At 38.0% G+C, this 17,935-nt stretch overlaps 1 protein-coding gene across 1 annotated transcript; it reads right to left on the bottom strand.

Annotated features, from left to right (window-relative positions):
- Positions 1-712: 712 nt before the first annotated feature.
- LOC307121026 (SLAM family member 5-like) lies at positions 713-6,962 on the bottom strand. The gene is made up of 5 exons (XM_079808411.1): positions 6,893-6,962; positions 6,229-6,546; positions 5,533-5,832; positions 5,331-5,458; positions 713-2,426 (listed from the first exon to the last, which is right to left on the bottom strand). The coding sequence occupies exons 1-5, from the start codon at positions 6,948-6,950 to the stop codon at positions 2,370-2,372; spliced, it is 861 nt and encodes a 286-aa protein (XP_079664537.1). The 5' UTR covers positions 6,951-6,962; the 3' UTR covers positions 713-2,369.
- Positions 6,963-17,935: the final 10,973 nt, after the last annotated feature.

Genomic DNA, 17,935 nt, shown 5'->3' with positions numbered 1-17,935 from the left:
AATCGAGTACAATAGTCCATAAACCAAATTATATCCTCATAAACCATGAGTAAACACACACAAATGTTGTAAAGCTTGTGCATGACAAGCCGCTAAGCAAGTATATAAGTTACAGCTACGTTAAGTTACATACCATAGAGACATCCTGCTGTAGTCGTTGCTGCTTCTCCTGTTCAATATCAGCCTCTAGATCTGATTCTGGATCATATATGTGTGGCTAAATTCCACGTTTAAGGATGTCACAGCTCTCAGACGCTCTCACCGCAATAGCTGCACGCGCTTGTGACTCTTTAGCTCCGCCCACACGATACGCCTCCAGCGGCTCATTTTTTTTTTTGAAAGACTCTGTACAACGTATCTTTCTTTTATAAATATAATAAAACTAAAGACCTTTCGGAGATATGAAGGATGCAATACTACTCTATAGGTACTCAAGATTGACATGAGATTGACTGAAACTGAGTGTTTCACCCCCCCCCCCCTAAATGTTTGGTTGACCAATCAGTGCAAAGGACTGTGTTTCATTCCCGCCCACATATTGAATATTCATGTTATTAATTTTCTGTCCCTGAAAGTAAAAAACAAAGCCATTGATTTCAATGATAAATTAAACAATGAATGATCTAAATACTCTGATTACGGTTCACCATGCATTGAGATCCAGTTTTCTGTTCATTTAAACAGGAGTAGATTAAGTGACAGAACAATGAAGGGTGGGATCAATATTTAATAAAGTTAGTAAATTCCCATGTGTGTCGAGCTAAAAATAGAACATAAAGTTGAGTTTCTGGATACTATGCCATTTGTGAACAACTTAAACAGAAAAACCATTTCAGACATAACAGTAGGCTTTTCATGAGAGTGAAAGAAAAAAAACAGATGAAAGTAAAAGATGCAATACAATAAAAAAACAAAAAACAAAAAGGGAGACAAAAATAAAACAACCTGGTAGAGAATACATAGGGGCTTTCACACCTTTCGCACCCGAAATTTGGCATGTTTGCGCCGCAAGAACTATGAAAGATTTTAGTTCTAGGAACTCCTTTTGGTGGAACTCATTTAGCTCCTATTTCAGAGTAGGGTCTAACTAACTACCAACTACCTGAACTATCAGTGATGTAAGTGTACGCTGGTTGGGCAAACGCATAAAACACCAGCACCCGCCGTTTTTAAAAAAGCCGTCTACACACAAATTATAGCCTTTATATCTACTCCACAAACTAACTCTACGGATGTGAAAACAGTGATAGATGGACCTCTCAACCTTTACACTAAAGAGAAAATCCAACGCAACTCTGAGGGTATGAAGCGAAACATGATGATGTATTTCTGCTAAGTGACATCGGGCATCAACCACACAGCAAACGCTAACACTTTTTCATACACTGACTTCTTTTTTTGTATAATAAAAGCCACATCAACGTCACTTCAGAGTTCCTACTGGCGGAAAATGTTCCTAGGGGAATTTGAAGTTCTTGAGGAACCATCCTGGTTCTAGTTCCTAGTAGGCATGTGCCGGTATCAAATTTTCATGTTGCGGTTAATTGCTGAAGCTTTTATCACGGTATACGGTATTATCACGATATTGAAATAAGTTGCAAAAAAAGTGTTGTCATACTCTAAACAGGTTTAATGACTTTCTTGTAACAAAAAAAACAAACATTTAAATACAATAAAGCAATACACAAAAATGTCTAAAGTAAACAAATATTTAAAACAGATTAAAGAGCAAAATAATTATAAAGAACAATAGGTATGCTGAAATGTACATTTACCTAAGATTAATACAAGCTTTAGACGTATTTTTCATTGTGAGTTTGTTAATGAATGAACTAATGTTAAATAATGGATCCTTGTAAAGTGTGTGATTGAACAACAGTCAGAACATATTCAAACAATATCTAGAGCATGTCATTTAGTCCAGATTAAAATATAAAATGCTCAACTTTGAAAATGAATAGCCTTAAGTCTTTAAGTATTATGTATTAGGTTATGTGATGAGCGGGGAAACGGCTGCGTTTCAAAAAGTGAATGTGCACTTCAGAACTTTTGTTCCGCCATGTGCTCAGCTCATGCACGGTCTATTTACATCATTGCACGTTCCTCTTGGTCTATTTTTACATCATTACACGTTCCTCTTTGACGTGTTGTTCATTTTAAACGATTGATGGGTAAAGTATTCTAAAAATTCATTCAAAAAATCTGAATAATTCGTAATAAATAATTATTCACAGTATTTTGAAGTGCCCACGATAACAATATTGAGCATGTTCATTATTGCGGTATATTGTATTACCGTTTTCCGGCACATGTCTAGTTCCTAGAACTACCCGGTGCAAAAGCCCCTAAATGTGAACTAGAGGTGTGAGTCAGGGCCTGTGAGTTACTGTGAAGACATTTTCATACACGTCCTCCTCCTTTGATTTCTGCAAGGAAACACAAACTCAATCAGAACCTGCTGACCATGTGACAGTTTAAAAACAATAGTCAAGAGTCAAGACCTTTTTAACGTTTAATCATTTCTTTGATTGGTCATAGTTTTAAAATTAAAAACGTGTCGTCTACTCAATGGCCCTCATTTATCAATCTTGCGTAGAAACGGGCGTATATATTGGCGTAACATTATGCTTACACTCCTCTCACCGCCTGATTTATGAAGCTGTGCGCACCTCTGAAATCCAGGCGTACGCAAAACCTGCCCTTGATAAATGCCGCGGCTGAAAGCGATCGTCATTAGATTAACACGCCCCTATATATTCAAGTCTCCGCCTCCCCCACGCCCTCATTTTACGCCATGGACATACGGAAGACGGCAAAGAAGCGAAACTTCTCTGAAGTAGAGATCGAGACCATCACCAGGGAAGTGGAAAAAAAACTAAATTGTTTTATTTGGAAGTTTAAAGAGTGGGATTAAAGGTGCCCACAAAAAGGTGTACGGTGGAAATCCAGTTTAAATAGCTGTTTGGATGAGAAATTACCTATCACAATTCATTATTTTACAGCACGTGTTTTGAAATAATATGTGTAGCCTACAATAGTGATGATGATGTGATGTGGAGTACCATTCATTCACATTAATATAATTGCATGACAATTTGTAAGATTAATATTATGATTTGTATTATTAATGACGCTTATTGTTATTTAGAAGAATGTCATTATTATCATTATTATTATTAATTTTATTATTATTTAAAAGAAGAAGAATGTCATTTTTATTATTTTGTCAGTCTGAATTATTTTCAGTCCAGTCCGTGCGCAGCTGCCGGGCCTAACCAACATCAGGTAAAGCGCACAGGCTCGCAACTGGACGAATACATGCCTACAAATCAAATGCTTTGGTAAAGTCACACAAATTGAAGTTCATGTTGCACAAAAATAAACACTGAAGTTTATAATTACTTATTCGCACGGGATTATTAGTATATGCGGGGACCTCTGGTGATTTGTAGGCTAATAATCGCAGATAATGTCTGTGATCTTAATCCCGTGCGAATCGGCCATGTCTGTAATATGTAGGCCTAAAGTAAAAATTCCCCCGCAAATGACCTACCATATTTCGCCGAACACCGAGGTGATATTATTAGTCCCGTGCGAATCGGCATCTATTTGGCCGGGATTAGGCCGATCGTATATAATTTTTGCAAGGTTTTCGTGTCCTGTGCGCATTTCTATCTTTATCTTTCACGAAGAATGGCGCTAGACTGCATATGTGCACCGTTATGACTTCATGAGCGGCCGCGCGGATTATAGGCTACCACTTTCACTTTAGAATGAGCACAAATTGGGAGTAAATTGCTTGAATGGTGTGTTTAATATTATTCTTAATGAAAAACACAAAAACAGAACAGTACAATGACAACTCGCTTAAATGGGCACTTTTACATTTAGCTTTGAAACTGAATCTTCCGCCGTGTTATTATAGGCTAGGCTATTGCTTAGTTACGTTTTTAATTGCGTCTGTTCTCTAACTGAACGAAATTATTTGTATTACTATAAAACAATCAAAATGATATCGATACGACTGTTTATAATTTCATACAGCTATATAACGAAAAAACATTTTCAAGTAACATCATATCCAGGAGATAAGTCAGTAAATTCGAGTAAAATCACAGCTTATCCCGTGCGAATGCGCCACGCAAAATTCAGATGTGGGGGAGTAATTTCTAAATCACACGAGGTCCCCAGATAATAGCCTAGCCTACTTATCCCGTGCAAATAGGGCTTTATTTGTTGTTGTTGTTGTTGTTGTTGTTGTTGTTGTTGTTGTTGTTTTTTTACAGTGGGTCATAATATAGCATATCTTTGTCAGTGCGTTTTGTGGTGTTAGGAATTGTTTTTCTGCGCATTTTCGCACTAACTCAAAACGTGCGTACACCACCTCCTGAGCTGGTGTAGGATTTGAGCGTGCCGTACGCCAACGTCCATATTGATAAATCTCAAAGTCACCGTGGTTTTGGGTGTACGCCAGGTGTACGCTGGAAATTTGGTGTACGCACTTTTGATAAATGAGGGCCATTGTGTATATTTTTTTATCTGGAGGATAGTCTATACAGTAACTGTATCAGGCACAGGATCACTGTTCATTCTCAAAATTTGATCTCTTGCACTGGCCAATCAAACAGCCACTGTCCCTTGTATCTGTGGAAGTCATCAGCTTATTAATGATGGGCCTGTCTCAATATCCCAGGGGTGTCCAAACCACTGGAGGGCGACTGTCCTGTAGAGTTTAGCTACAACTTGCCTCAACACACCTGCCTGGACGTTTCGAGTATGCCTAGTGAGACCTTGATCAGCTGCTTCAGGTGTGTTTCATTGGGGCTGGATCAATTGGACATGCCCTGCTGTCCTACACTATACTGTGAATAGCAGTGCTCCACCCATTGTTTCCCAACTGCTTTCAACGGAAAGAAGCTAAAAATGGTTGCTTAATGTCACTAAATGACATCATACTAGCGAGTCCACTGATATAGATATATATAGATATTCAGGGAATTTATTTTGAAGTAGCTAAATCTAGCAAAAAAATTGCTAGATTGGCAAAACTGGCTCCACCATCTATCTGTCTGTCTCAATCTGTCTATTCCAAGCGGCAACCTCCCCCAGTTTCTCTTGAAACAAATATGGAAGTGGAAATTGTGGTTTTGGTCTATACGGCTAATTTTACCCTTCATGACAACTGTGAGGGGGGTGAATTTTTATCTGCAACGTCACATTGATTATATTATTGGACGCGTTCGACTCCCATAAAGATGACTTTATCTGTGTTTTTGGTGGTTAAAGGTTTAGTTCACCCAAAAATGAAAATTCTGACATTAATTGCTCACCCTAATTTTTCTACGTTTCCTGCAGATGCAGAAGATCCCAATGACTGCAGCTACAATCAGCAGAGATCCAACAGAAGAAGCAGAGATCAGCACTATCAGAGAGACTGGAGAAGACGGTGTGTCCGGTGCTGTAATGATAAAGAAAGAAGTCAGAGATCAGGTCAGTAAATAATCACTAATAATATCAGCTGTGCTGTCGTACCTGCACATGTGGGACAGAGTTGAGTGATATCCAGATGTTGAGTCTGGTGGCTGATGGGATTGTTGAGCACACAGCTGTAGGTGTTTTTATCCTGATATTCCACCTCCAGAGGTAGAGAGAGACTGATGCTGAGATCAGACACACTGATGCTGGACAATAAACTGTTTCCTTTGTACCAGGAGAGAGTCACATGACCCACATTCAACACCGAACACACCAGTGAACAATTTGATGATGATGATGATGATGATGAATAGCATTGTGAAGAGTTGCTACTGAGGACAGGAACAGACAGACGAGCTGGAAAACATCAGAGAATAAACAGAAACCTTATTTTCAGTGTAGTGCGTTGACGGAATACACTAAAACATTTTATCCAATCTTATAGCTTTGTTTCCATGACATTGTAACTCCTTTAAACATTTACTGCTCAAATAATACACAAGGTTTAACAGAATAATTAATGTAAGTGACTTTATAGAATTAAAGGCTTCACGTTTCTGCTTTTAAAAATTCCATTGACGCAAGGTTACATACTATAACCTTGTTTTTTTTGTTTTTTTAAATACAGGAAATATTTAAATTTGATAATGACCATTATGTCACAAATTCTGTTGATGGAGCTTAACTCAAACTAAATATTCCTTTAAGGAAAAAAAGAATATGTGAATGTTTGAACAAATTATCTCAACTCACCATAGACCGAAACGCTGAATGTTTTTGATGACAGTTTTGCTCCACTTATCTCTAATTCATAATCTCCAGCATGCTCAGTTGTGATGTTTGTGATGGTCAGAGATCCAGTTTGATCGTCCAGCTTCAGTCTGTCTCTGAATCTCCCATCAAGAACATCATATGTGGGTAAGATTTCCTTATTTTTCTTCATTTTAGCAATCTGAGATTTTTCAGCTCCAAATTTCCACAATATGTCGTCGCCTTCATGTATTTCAGTAACATCAGAGTTCAGAGTGACAGAATCTCCCTCAATCACTGACACTGAATCACCAAACACACCTGGAGAACACAGAGATTTTACACAGATTATGGCATCTGGTGGCTTGATATAGGAACATGATACTAATGGTGTTTTATAGATATCTGCTATCAATAGAGCACAGTGTATAAAGCTAAAAAGTCAAATACAGCATGAAAAGTTGAATTCTTCTTGATATTTACTTTTATACATGGGATCAGAGATATGCATTTGTAATAATTAAAATGAATAGCCTGAGATTTTAAATGCAGCTCAATGGAGGATTCGCTTGTTAGAAGCAATTTCCATTATTTTACATTATTTTCTTTTAACATCTGTAAAGAATGTTACTGATATGAAACCAAAAAATATATACTTATAACTTACCAGTCAGATGCCACCAGTGCGAACAGAACAGAACAAACATGGGAAGCATCATCTTCATTTGTTCAGTGAAAAGTGTGATCTAATAATAAGACTGTCCGCTGGCGTGTGAATCCGCCCACGACAGAGTTTGACCCTCCTACTGGACGAAATGCACAGGCTCTTTATGAATGATTTATGGTTACATGCTCGTCTGGCTAGGAAACATTCTTCATTGTATCATTCAGCATTGATCATTTCTCAAAAGTAGTTGCCTTAATGTGTTAAATATGTCAAATTAGAAGATAAATCAATTGTGTTATTGTGTTTGTAAAAAAAGTTTACCATCTGCCATCTCTAGCAGCTCATCTTCTTAGTCAAACTGAAACCTGCTGCATTCAGTGCTATTCAGAGCTGTGGTTTGATCTGTTGGATGGACAAACATCTTGAAGGTGTGAGAGACCATTTAGTGCATCTATGTTTAGTCTGTAGATAAAGAGTTTATTCCTGCTCTGCTTTTTATGAACCTCACAGAAAGTGAAAGTGACGTGACATGTAGCCAATTATTGTGTCCCATACTTGGAATTTGTGCTCTGCATTTCACCCACACACAGCAGTGAGTATTGAACACACACACATAATAAAAACTTGATGCATATACATGCCTTATAGGCACACTATGTAAGGCGAAGCTTGATGACGCGATTATTTGGCGGAATCATGGGAGTTGTTGTCTTCACCTCCTCCGGGTGGGGCTGAAAGCCGTGGGAGCAGAACGAGGCAGCTGGAGCGATTGCTAATGATAGACGAGTGCGATACATTCTACTGTCACCATTCCCGCCATGGCCCTGCCTATCGCACGGGCAGTAAGTCAGTAGCCCGTCTGAGCTCCTTAACAGCCTCTGGAGTCAAGCCTTCCCCCTCATCCAGCTCTTTGAGTAAATCAGCTTGATAATCTTGAAGCACAGCCACGGTATGAAGAGTGGCTGCTGCCTGTCCACCGGCCATGTAAGATTTTCCAACCGCAGTTGAAGTAATTCTACACAGTTTGGACGGCAGCAGGGGGCATGACTTACAGGAAGGAGCTGAAGTCGGCACGAGATGGACAGAGTCTCTTCCACGACCGGTATTACCACGCAGCCGTGCTCCGCCATATTGGAAACAGTGATGATATCAGCGACCGCGGGATTAGTACTACGCACAGAATTTGGCTGCTTCCAAGACTTTGAAACCTCGTGGTGGAGGTCTTGGTAGAAGGGGAGAGGCCTTCTGGGCTGGGCTGGGGTACGGCTAGTCAAAAATCGGTTGTCAGTTTCGACTGGGCCTGATTTTGAGCGTGCTCGCTGTCCCATTCTAGCAATAGCTTGACTACAGCACGAGTAATCACTTCCAACAATTCGTTATAAGACGAGGAATTACATATTTCCTGTCTGCTTGAAGGGAGAGAACTACATAATTCACCCACGAGCTCCTCAGAATGAACAGCATGTCATCGTCAAACGGGCCGCAACCAAAAGAGATTGAGTCACGAGCTTCTGGGGTAGGCTGTATTTCGTCTTGAACGAAAACAACGGGTCCACGACTCAATCGTCCAATCGTGCACATGCGGCTCGGGTAGAGAGAGAGAAAGGGAGAATATTCCGTCTGAGCCCCTGCCCCTTTAATCGTAAAAGTGCCCTTTTCGATCGCACCGCAGTGCCCCCACAAACGCGAGTTGGTTTTTTAACACACATGATTGACAACCAGGAGACACACGACGACGCACAAGCAAATTTTTTCTAAATGCATGGCATGGGGCCCCCTAGTGGCCATGGGGCCTATGCAACCGCTTATATTGCTTATTAGATAGGGCCGGCACTGCTGCCAGTAAAACAATGTAACATCATTTATAAATTTGACTAAATAGAATCAGGAAATGAGATCAGTTAAAATTCTCTTCACTTACAGAGTGATCCCCAGTATTTTTGTCTTGTTTTCCATTACATCAATATGCAATTACTTAATAAGAAAAATTAAGATATGTCTTATCTGAAAAAAATTAAAGGGGTAATGAACTTAAAGGGGTAATGAACTGGCTTTTAAAAAAATGTTATACTGTTGTCTGAGGTCTACTTGTGATCTTCGCATGCTTCTTACATTCAAAAACATCATAATGAATAAGTAATAGGCTATTTTCTGCCCTGGTTTTGAGGCTATCTCAAGAATTGCTCAGTTTCTATGGGCGTGCCGCACTGAAGACTTGGAAGTAAACGCCCACGGCTAGGATTGGATAAGATTTGCATATTTAATGAGAAAGCGGCAACCGGAATGATTCGTCCCTCAGGGCTCGCAAAATGTCTTTATCAAACAAACACAATGATTTATCTCTCATCCACCCGCGATTAATATGAATGTTATTTTACATTACTTGACCCGTCCAATCTGTGGATATAAGGGCGAACCGTGCATCACACACACACACACACACAGCAAGTATGTTGCAGACAGCAAAAACTTCCGCAATTGTATTTTTCCTTCCCAAATATCAAGTCAAGAGAGTGAACAACGCACATCCCCGGAACGTTGGGGTTTGCGAGCTCTGTGACATTGGTAAATTATGTTTAGTTAGACATGTACACGATGCAACATTGTATTTGATCTGTAACAATGCAATACTATCACATATAAAAACTTTTTTTACTCACATTAGTTGCTTCATTCGTTCATGTAATCTCATCCTGTCTGCAAGTCCAGTCTCTTGTTTACAAACGAATCTGGTGAAATGAACATACGTGCAATGTCTTCCCCACGTGAGCTGGATATTCATTAAAAATAAAGTTCAACCACACATTTCTAATATTAGAATCTGAAGGAAGCTTATGCAGCGACTGTGTTCTTCCACAAACAGGCACAGCGCAATATCTTGCTATCTTCGACATGCGCAATCCGTTTAGCTCTACGAGTCGGTGGGCGGGGCTACAGAATCAGGCGTACATATTTATCTGTTGAGGCGGTGTTTCTGCATTCTATGACGTCAGTGGTCGACATACTCTGAGATCTCTCGTTTTCTGGGCCTGGTGTCAATAAAAGCTTTTCTTTGACTAACAAGGAAGTTTTCAGCTCTGAAACTTACAGGATATTCTTATATCACGATAAACATTTATATATCAAAGGCTCAAGGGAAAGTTGATTTCTCAATTCCTCACCCCTTTAAAGGGGTGGTGAAACACATTCTTTCGAAGGCTTGATTGTGTTTGTGGGGTGCACTGTAACATGTGTTCATGCTTCGTTTTTTAAAAATTGCATTATTTTTCATATATTTGACCTTTATTCTACACTGCCCTGTCCCTCCTTGTAAAAACGATCTGATGCTTTCCGGGTTGTATGAAGCCAGTCCCTCAAAAATACGCAATGGGCTCAGATTAGTTAGCTGGCCCAGTGTGTTGTGATTCGCTAACCGCCTAGTGCACGTTTGTCGGAAACGCCACGCCCCTTCCCTTTTACCGTAGGCTGTGCTTTGGGTAGTATTAGAAAACCTCTTAAAGTGTTATTTTACTTAAATTAAGTACAATGATAAAGTTTTAAAATGATCCAGTACAGTTGTAGCCTTCTCATTATTTTTTATTTTGTAATATTCTATTGATGTAATATTAAGCCTTACTAGACAGAACTCACTAAATGTTATTTTAAGGCTACCATTGTTATCATAGAAATGTTTGTATAGAGTGATAAAGTCAAAATGATCAATAGATTAGAAGACCCATTATTGTTTTGCAGATAATGCAAAGGCAGAATACAGTAACTTCCGAAGGGTCAAAGGTCAAGTTTGAGCAACATTTTTTTAATGTAGATAAATATATTAATTATGACAACTACTTGGCAAATTTTCAGCGTCCTACCTGTCATACAATTGGCTGGACAACAAAAAAACTTTAAAGTCATTTTTCTCAGTTTCACACTCTGGTGAGTTAAGGTCTTTTGCCTTTGTAGGGCAGTATTGTCAATTATGTCACATTTCCGGTCTCCTCCTCCAACCCCTGTCTGTCTCGTGCTTTGATTTATGATGTGCAGCATATATCTGCTGCAAATGCGACCTGTTCCCCTACACACATGCATATAACATATTGTATGTTAAACGCACTGCAACGCACCCCTGTCCCTAGGAAGGCTGAACAAAGTGGACCTGCAATCCGGATGAAAATAACAGCGTTTCGTCGGCATTGCGTCAACAACACTCCAGCCTACTAACTATACCACAACAACGCTTCCCCGCGGCGATACAAAATGGCCTCGCCCCCCCTTATTTAATATTCTCGGAGGAGGGGTTTATGTAAATATTGGGGCTGGTGATGTCAGCAACCCTGGAGGAATGTCTGTAGTCGCCTACCGGCCGTTTGCTGTAGTTCTTAGAAATTGATTTATTTAAAAGCTAATATCTCCCTTTGCTTTAAACTTTGAACGTTGTAACTTTGCAGATGTTGTTTATGCTCAAACAGCAACATTACACACTAGCTAAAGTTAGAAAAGTGAAATCGTGGTTTACCACCCCTTTAATGCAAAAAAATAAAATAATCTGCCAGTGGCGTCAGAAACACTTAATTTATTTTCCAAACCCATTTGGCAGACATTTCCCCTTATTTCAAGTATATTTTATTTTTATTTATTTTATATTTATAATATTTTAAGCATTTAAGTGCAGCAGTATATTCTTTAATCCTACACAACTCTTCATATAGTCAGGAAACACAACAAGTAACACTAAATACACTAAATAATGATGAGAACAGACAAAGGGCAACTTTATAAATACACAGGGAGATAATCAAAGAAACTCACAACAGGTGTGACTGATTCATTAACCAAGGCAACAAGCACATAATCAAACAGGCGGGAAAACTAGAACAAAGGAAACATGCACCAAACAAAAGCATAACCCTTATAAAAAAAAATGTATTTGTGTAGTGGGAAACAAGACAGAAATACAAAGTAAGAAAATCCATTGCAGTGAGTGGCCACAAGTGCTCTTTAAGTGACTACTGATACTGTAGGTGTTTTTACTGGTATTATTGCTGTTACTGGAAAAAAAATGCTAATGTTTAACCAGTAAAACTAACCCTTGTTCATTCACCTTCATCAGAAAAAACTGTGACTATAATAGCTTTATATGTACACTAAAACCAGCTTAAACCCTTGTGCATCAATTCAAAAAAGTTACTCCGAGGTCCTTAGAGGACCAAAATGACCATGTCATAAAACCATCAGATGCAGGGGTGTCCAATCCTGCCCCTGGAGGGCCACTGTCCAGCAGAGTATATATAAAATGTTATAAAACATGTTCAATTTAAAAACTGCAACAAAATCAAAGTTATAAATCTAAACAGTCCCCCTGTAATCAATAATTTTATCCCGTAAAAACTAATCTTTGATCACCAAAATGACAAATTTAACGATTTTCACTTGTGAAAAACAATTATTGATGCTTTAGAATAGCTTTAATGTAACTCTACACACTTGCTTCATTTAGTATATGTGGATTCATGAATATTCTAATTAGCCCCGCCTCCACTCACTAACACAAGCTCAGAGATCCACGCGCTCAACTCACTGAGGCAAACGCTGCCCAATAGTATCGCTCTTTACAACATCGGACACATAACGGTAACCAGTGGTGGAATGTAATGAAGTACAAATACTTTGTTACTTTACTTAAGTATATTTTTCACGTATCTGTACTTTACTTAAGTAGAATCAATAGTGCATACTTTTTACTTTTACTTCGTTACATTTTGCAGCAATTATTATACTTTCTACTCTACTACATTTCTACAACGTTTCGTTGCATTTTCGTTACATTTTCTGATCAGTTTCAGGGCTCGACATTAACGCTTGTCCTCTTGTAATGAACTGACGGTAAGGTTGCGCTGTTGAGGCTCGCACAGCCTCATGAGGAGAAATGGAAACAAATCAGCGCCGCTCACACAGAGAAACTCAGTCACACACTGCAGTAATGATTCAAATAATTCGTTTTTATATTTAAAACATATAATACAGTTAAAAACATCAAATGACCAAGAGTGCTGTTTTCCTGAATGCCATCACGACTGAAAATGTGTCACTGATTTCATATGACACTGACAGTTCCATAAACAATGAATTAACAAAAAGTTACTTATATTTTAGATGCAATATATTGACTGTTTTTGTTCTATTTCAGCAGCGAAAATAGTTCCAAACAAAGCAGCAAAAGAGCGTTACTGAATGATTCAGTGTTTTGAATGAATCGGTTGAATCAAAGATTCAATGACCTGTTCATTAACAACTCATTCTTGAACGAATCAGCCGTTTGAACAAATCGACTCAACGATTCACTCATTAAACCTGCCGCCACCTACTGGCAGTTTAGTTTCATGTTTAAACATTCTTTCCAACATTTCTTATTTCGTATTCAAAAAAAATATTTAAAACAATCTCATAACATCATTTATTTAATTAAATTGTAATTTTTCAGAGTAAATTATTTAATTTGATTGGTAACAGCCCTATATTGTCTTACCGTAAAACTTCAAATAATAGCCGAGTCCCAAATAGACGCCTGTCTCTTTTAAACGCCTGGTGCGACGACAGGTTTGGGTTAATAAAGGCCGGTCTCAAATAGACGCCGGGTCTGTTTTTTAGTATCGGGCCGTATTTGATCTTCTCAAACCCGTCAGATCGTCTGTTCTATGTTTTGAATAAATTTCACGTGACAGACGGAACCGTTCATGAACGACTCATCACTATGGCAACATAACAAAGAGGATAACGAACTTTCAGTCTTCAGTTTTTCTTAATTCTCTCAATACCACCATGAAAAAAAGTATAATTTGACATTTAAGCTGACAGTTGTCAAATTTCAAGCGTGGGTAAAGCTGGATACGGAGCGGCTGAACAATTCCTTTAATGCTTGCGCGCAGACGTGCGCGTGTGTTTGTGTGTGCGAGGGAGAAGGAGGAGATATATTTCATTAACTTCGGGATGTTATCCTTAGGTATGCGGCCTGACAGTAGCTTCTGATGGAAGCGGGGGGGGGGACGTCGCCATTTTCGCAGGGGATTAACGTTATAAACGTTTCTTCCTTTCGTTTGCTTATAATTAAGTCTATTATAACTATTCACATCCTTTACTGTGGTAAAGTACAATAAAAAACTGTGGGTCGAATACCTTTTTACTTCAAACTTTATTTAACACAGTTTGTTCTTGTTATTAAACTTGGTAATGCGCGTCAAGTTTGGTTTATTTGAATAGCGCATTTCACACACACGCCGCAGTGATTTTAGTTTTGTTTTCTCTGGCTGTGAATAATCAAACATTGCCTAAATGTCTTGACCTTGTGGAAGATAAAATCCGCTCTTCAGACCTTTTACAACAAGTGTTGCCTTGCAACATTAGGAGAAAACACGAAGATATATTTGAAAGGTGTCTATCCAGCTTTTGTCCCATTCCTCTCAAAGCGCAGGGTAGGCCTACGTCTTTGCGGGGAAATAGTATGAATCAAATATTTTTCTAACTAATATTTAATTTTCTAATATTCTTTAGGTAACTATTATTTACTGAAAATCGTTTAAATGTTGAATAGGCTGTGTTGTTTCACTGACGGAAGTGCTAAAATAAACACGCATGCTTATGGATGTTTCAGCCTCAAATGATTTCAAAATGTAGGCTATACATATATCTGCATAGACTACAGTATTTAAAATAGCATATATGCATTAGTTACATTCTCAAATTAATTTACAGAGCAATCCCTGCTAAGTTTTTAGTTTAACTATAACTATAGAAGAGGATTAGTGTGCGTCGCACTCACAACAGACTCGCAACGGGTGCGTGGCATCACGATGATATCGTCCATCGGCACAACCCTAATTTCTTACATTAAATGATTTGTTAAACACATTCGAATTAATTATAAATAAAACGTAATATAATGTGGTAACCTCCTACCGTCATGCTTGAACATCTCAACACTAAATTAAAGGCCTGTCTCTTATAGACGCCTGTTTCAAATACAAGCCGGTGCAGTTCGGTGATTTGGGTAAATAGAAGCCCGGGCTATTATTTGAAGTTTTACGGTATTCTAATTTCATGCATTGATAAAATGTAAGAATATAAAAGGAAAGCTGATACATATCCTATATTTAATAAGATTAGGGGAAAAATGCTCTTTATAAAAGGTAAACATATCATAAATATGCAGATTTAAATAGGTCAAAGCTGTTCACTGAACACTATTGAGAATATTGCTTCAGAATAATGATATTTAACTCTGCAGATCACCCTGATAGATAACCAGAATTGTAAGTCAGAATATAAACTGGGCCACATATGGTAAACACAATTACATTAACCCAAAAGTAACTTAGTTAAAATGCCACAGCCCATAGTGTTTTTTGTTTTTGTTTGTTTTTATTATTAGAACATAGCCATTAAGATAATAAATTGTTATGCAAGTACTTTAACTTTTAATACTTAAAGTACTTAAAATACTTAAAGTACATTTACTTTTTACTTAAGTAGGGTTGTCTAAAGTAAATATATCTCTGGGTATTTGTACTTTTACTGAAGTACTGAGATTCAGTACTTCCTCCACCACTGACGGTAACTAATATGATTAGCCTTTTGCTTGACTACATTATCGAACAGCTAATAATGTGTTGCTTATGTTAAAATATATCGGTACAACCTGGTTTCTCTTGAGACTCAAAAACTTTAATCAATCAAAAACTTTTCTTCTAAAACAATCTTAATGTCCTATTATCACTGTAAAGCTACTTTGAAGCAATCTGTGTTGTAAAAAGAGCTATATAAATGAAGGTGACTTGACTTGACTCCACTGCTTCAGAGCAGTCATAGTTAAGTTAATGATATGCTAAAGCCAGCCAGCACATTGACGTGATTGGTTACAATGTAGTTAGTGACGTCAGATTTCACAATTTCAATGGGCATTTTTGAGAATTGCTGTTTGTATAAGGTCCACTATTGTTTCGGACACCATTACAAATAGCTGTCCCCTCATATAGTGCCCTATATAAGGGTATAGGGGGCTTTAGATCACTGCAGCTTCAAAGATAAAAAAATGCTCAGCAATGGTGTTGACATATGCATTTGCACATGGTTTGTCTTAAAGCATATTAAAAACACCACATAGAGATATAAACCACATTAAAATCTTGATTTTCACCACAGGGGGACTCTACGTTTTGTAGCCTTGCCAACAAAATGAAAGCCTGTTAACAAAGACTGCATTATTTTATAGTTCAGTTTTAATGTGTTTCAGTAGGGACATTCCTGTTTTCTAAAGCCTTATGTGTAACTATTTTGTGTATATATTGTAAAATAGATTTATTAGGAAATGAGGATGAAATAGTATACTTTTTTAATCCATGGTTTAATTTAGTAAACCTCTGTTTTGCAGCACTTTGCCAAAAAATAAAAAGATAAATGTTTGTTACATTTTATTTGATTACCACCGTTTTTCACCGACACTCAACCGGAGCGCAATTGACAATGAAAGCCACACTGTAAGTTGATGAGTTGATTTATCTGCATTTTAATAATCTCTCGTTCATAGAGATTTTAGATGGATGGCGAGGCTTTTTAGATCTAGTAGAATCTGAAATCTCTGTTTGTTTGCTGGCTTCCATGGTTGCAATACGCTGTGTTTTCTGCCAACTGGCAACCTGTGGTGTCGAAATACTATTGGGTAAACTGGCAACGAGCGGTTTCACGCAGACCAAAACAAAAACAGACATGGAATGCACATTTCAAAGTAGAATAACTGGCTGTAGCTCTGTATTTCTGAGAAACAAATAGGTGATGTTAACATGTTTTCTAAATATTTGCAAACATATGGTATTTTTATGCTTTAGTAAAGTGAAAAACTTACATACAGCACTTTTAAACAGGAGTAGACTAAGTGACAGAACAGTGAAGGGTGGGATCAATATTTAATAAAGTTAGTAAATTCCCGTGTGCGTCAAGCTAAAAATAGAACATTAAGTTGAGTTTGGATACTATGCCATTTGTGAACAAACTTAAACAAAAACATTTCAGACATAACATTAGGCTTTTTATGAGAGTGAAAGAAAAAAAAACAGATGAAAGTAAAAGATGCAATACAAAGAATGAAAAAAAAATAAAAAAAACTGGGACATAAATAAAACAACCTGGCAGAGAATAAAGGGGCTTTCACACCTGAGGAACCTTTTCATAGTTCCTAGAACTAATGAAACCCGGATCATAACCCGGATTTTGGCGTGTTTGCACCGCAAGAACTAGGAACAATTTTAGTTCTAGGAACTCCTTTTGATGGAACTAATTTAGCTCTTATTTCAGAGTAGGGTTTAACTCAACACAATAGGAACTACCAGTGACGTAAGTGTACGCTGGTTGGGCAAACACATAAAACACCAGCACCCGCCATTTTTAAATAAGCCGTCTACACACACAGATTATAGCCTTTATATCTACTCCACAAACTAACTCTATGAACATGGAAAACAGTGATAGATGGACGTCTCAACCTTTAAAATCCAACGCAACTCTGAGGGTATGAAGCGAAACATGATGTACATGATGATGTATTTCTGCTCAGTGACATCGGGCATCAACCTCACAGCAAACGCTAACACTTTTTCATACACTGACTACTTTCTTTGTATAATAAAAGCCACATCAACAAGTGCGGCTTACGTCACTTCAGAGTTCCTACTGGCGGTGCGAATGCAACCAGGAAAATGTTCCTAGGGGAACTTTAAGTTTTCGAGGAACCATCCTGGTGGCTAGTTCCTAGAACTACCTGGTGTGAAAGCCCCTAAATGTGATCTAGAGGTGTGAGTCAGGGCCGGTGAGCTGGAACATTTACTCCAGAATATACAGTATTTGATTGCTGTATTGGGAATTCATTTTCATACACATCCTCCTCATTTGATTTCTGCAAGGAAACACAAACACAATCAGAACCTGCTGACCATGTGACAGTTTAAAAACAATAGAAATTATAAAATAACTTGAGTCAGGACCTTTTTTAACGTTTAATAATTTCTTTGATTG

This window comes from Gobio gobio (assembly GCF_949357685.1).
Source record: "Gobio gobio genome assembly, chromosome: 24".
Classification (NCBI taxonomy): Eukaryota; Metazoa; Chordata; class Actinopteri; order Cypriniformes; family Gobionidae; genus Gobio; species Gobio gobio.
Note: the sequence above shows the minus strand (reverse complement) of the source record. Positions and strands in the feature narration are given on the sequence as shown.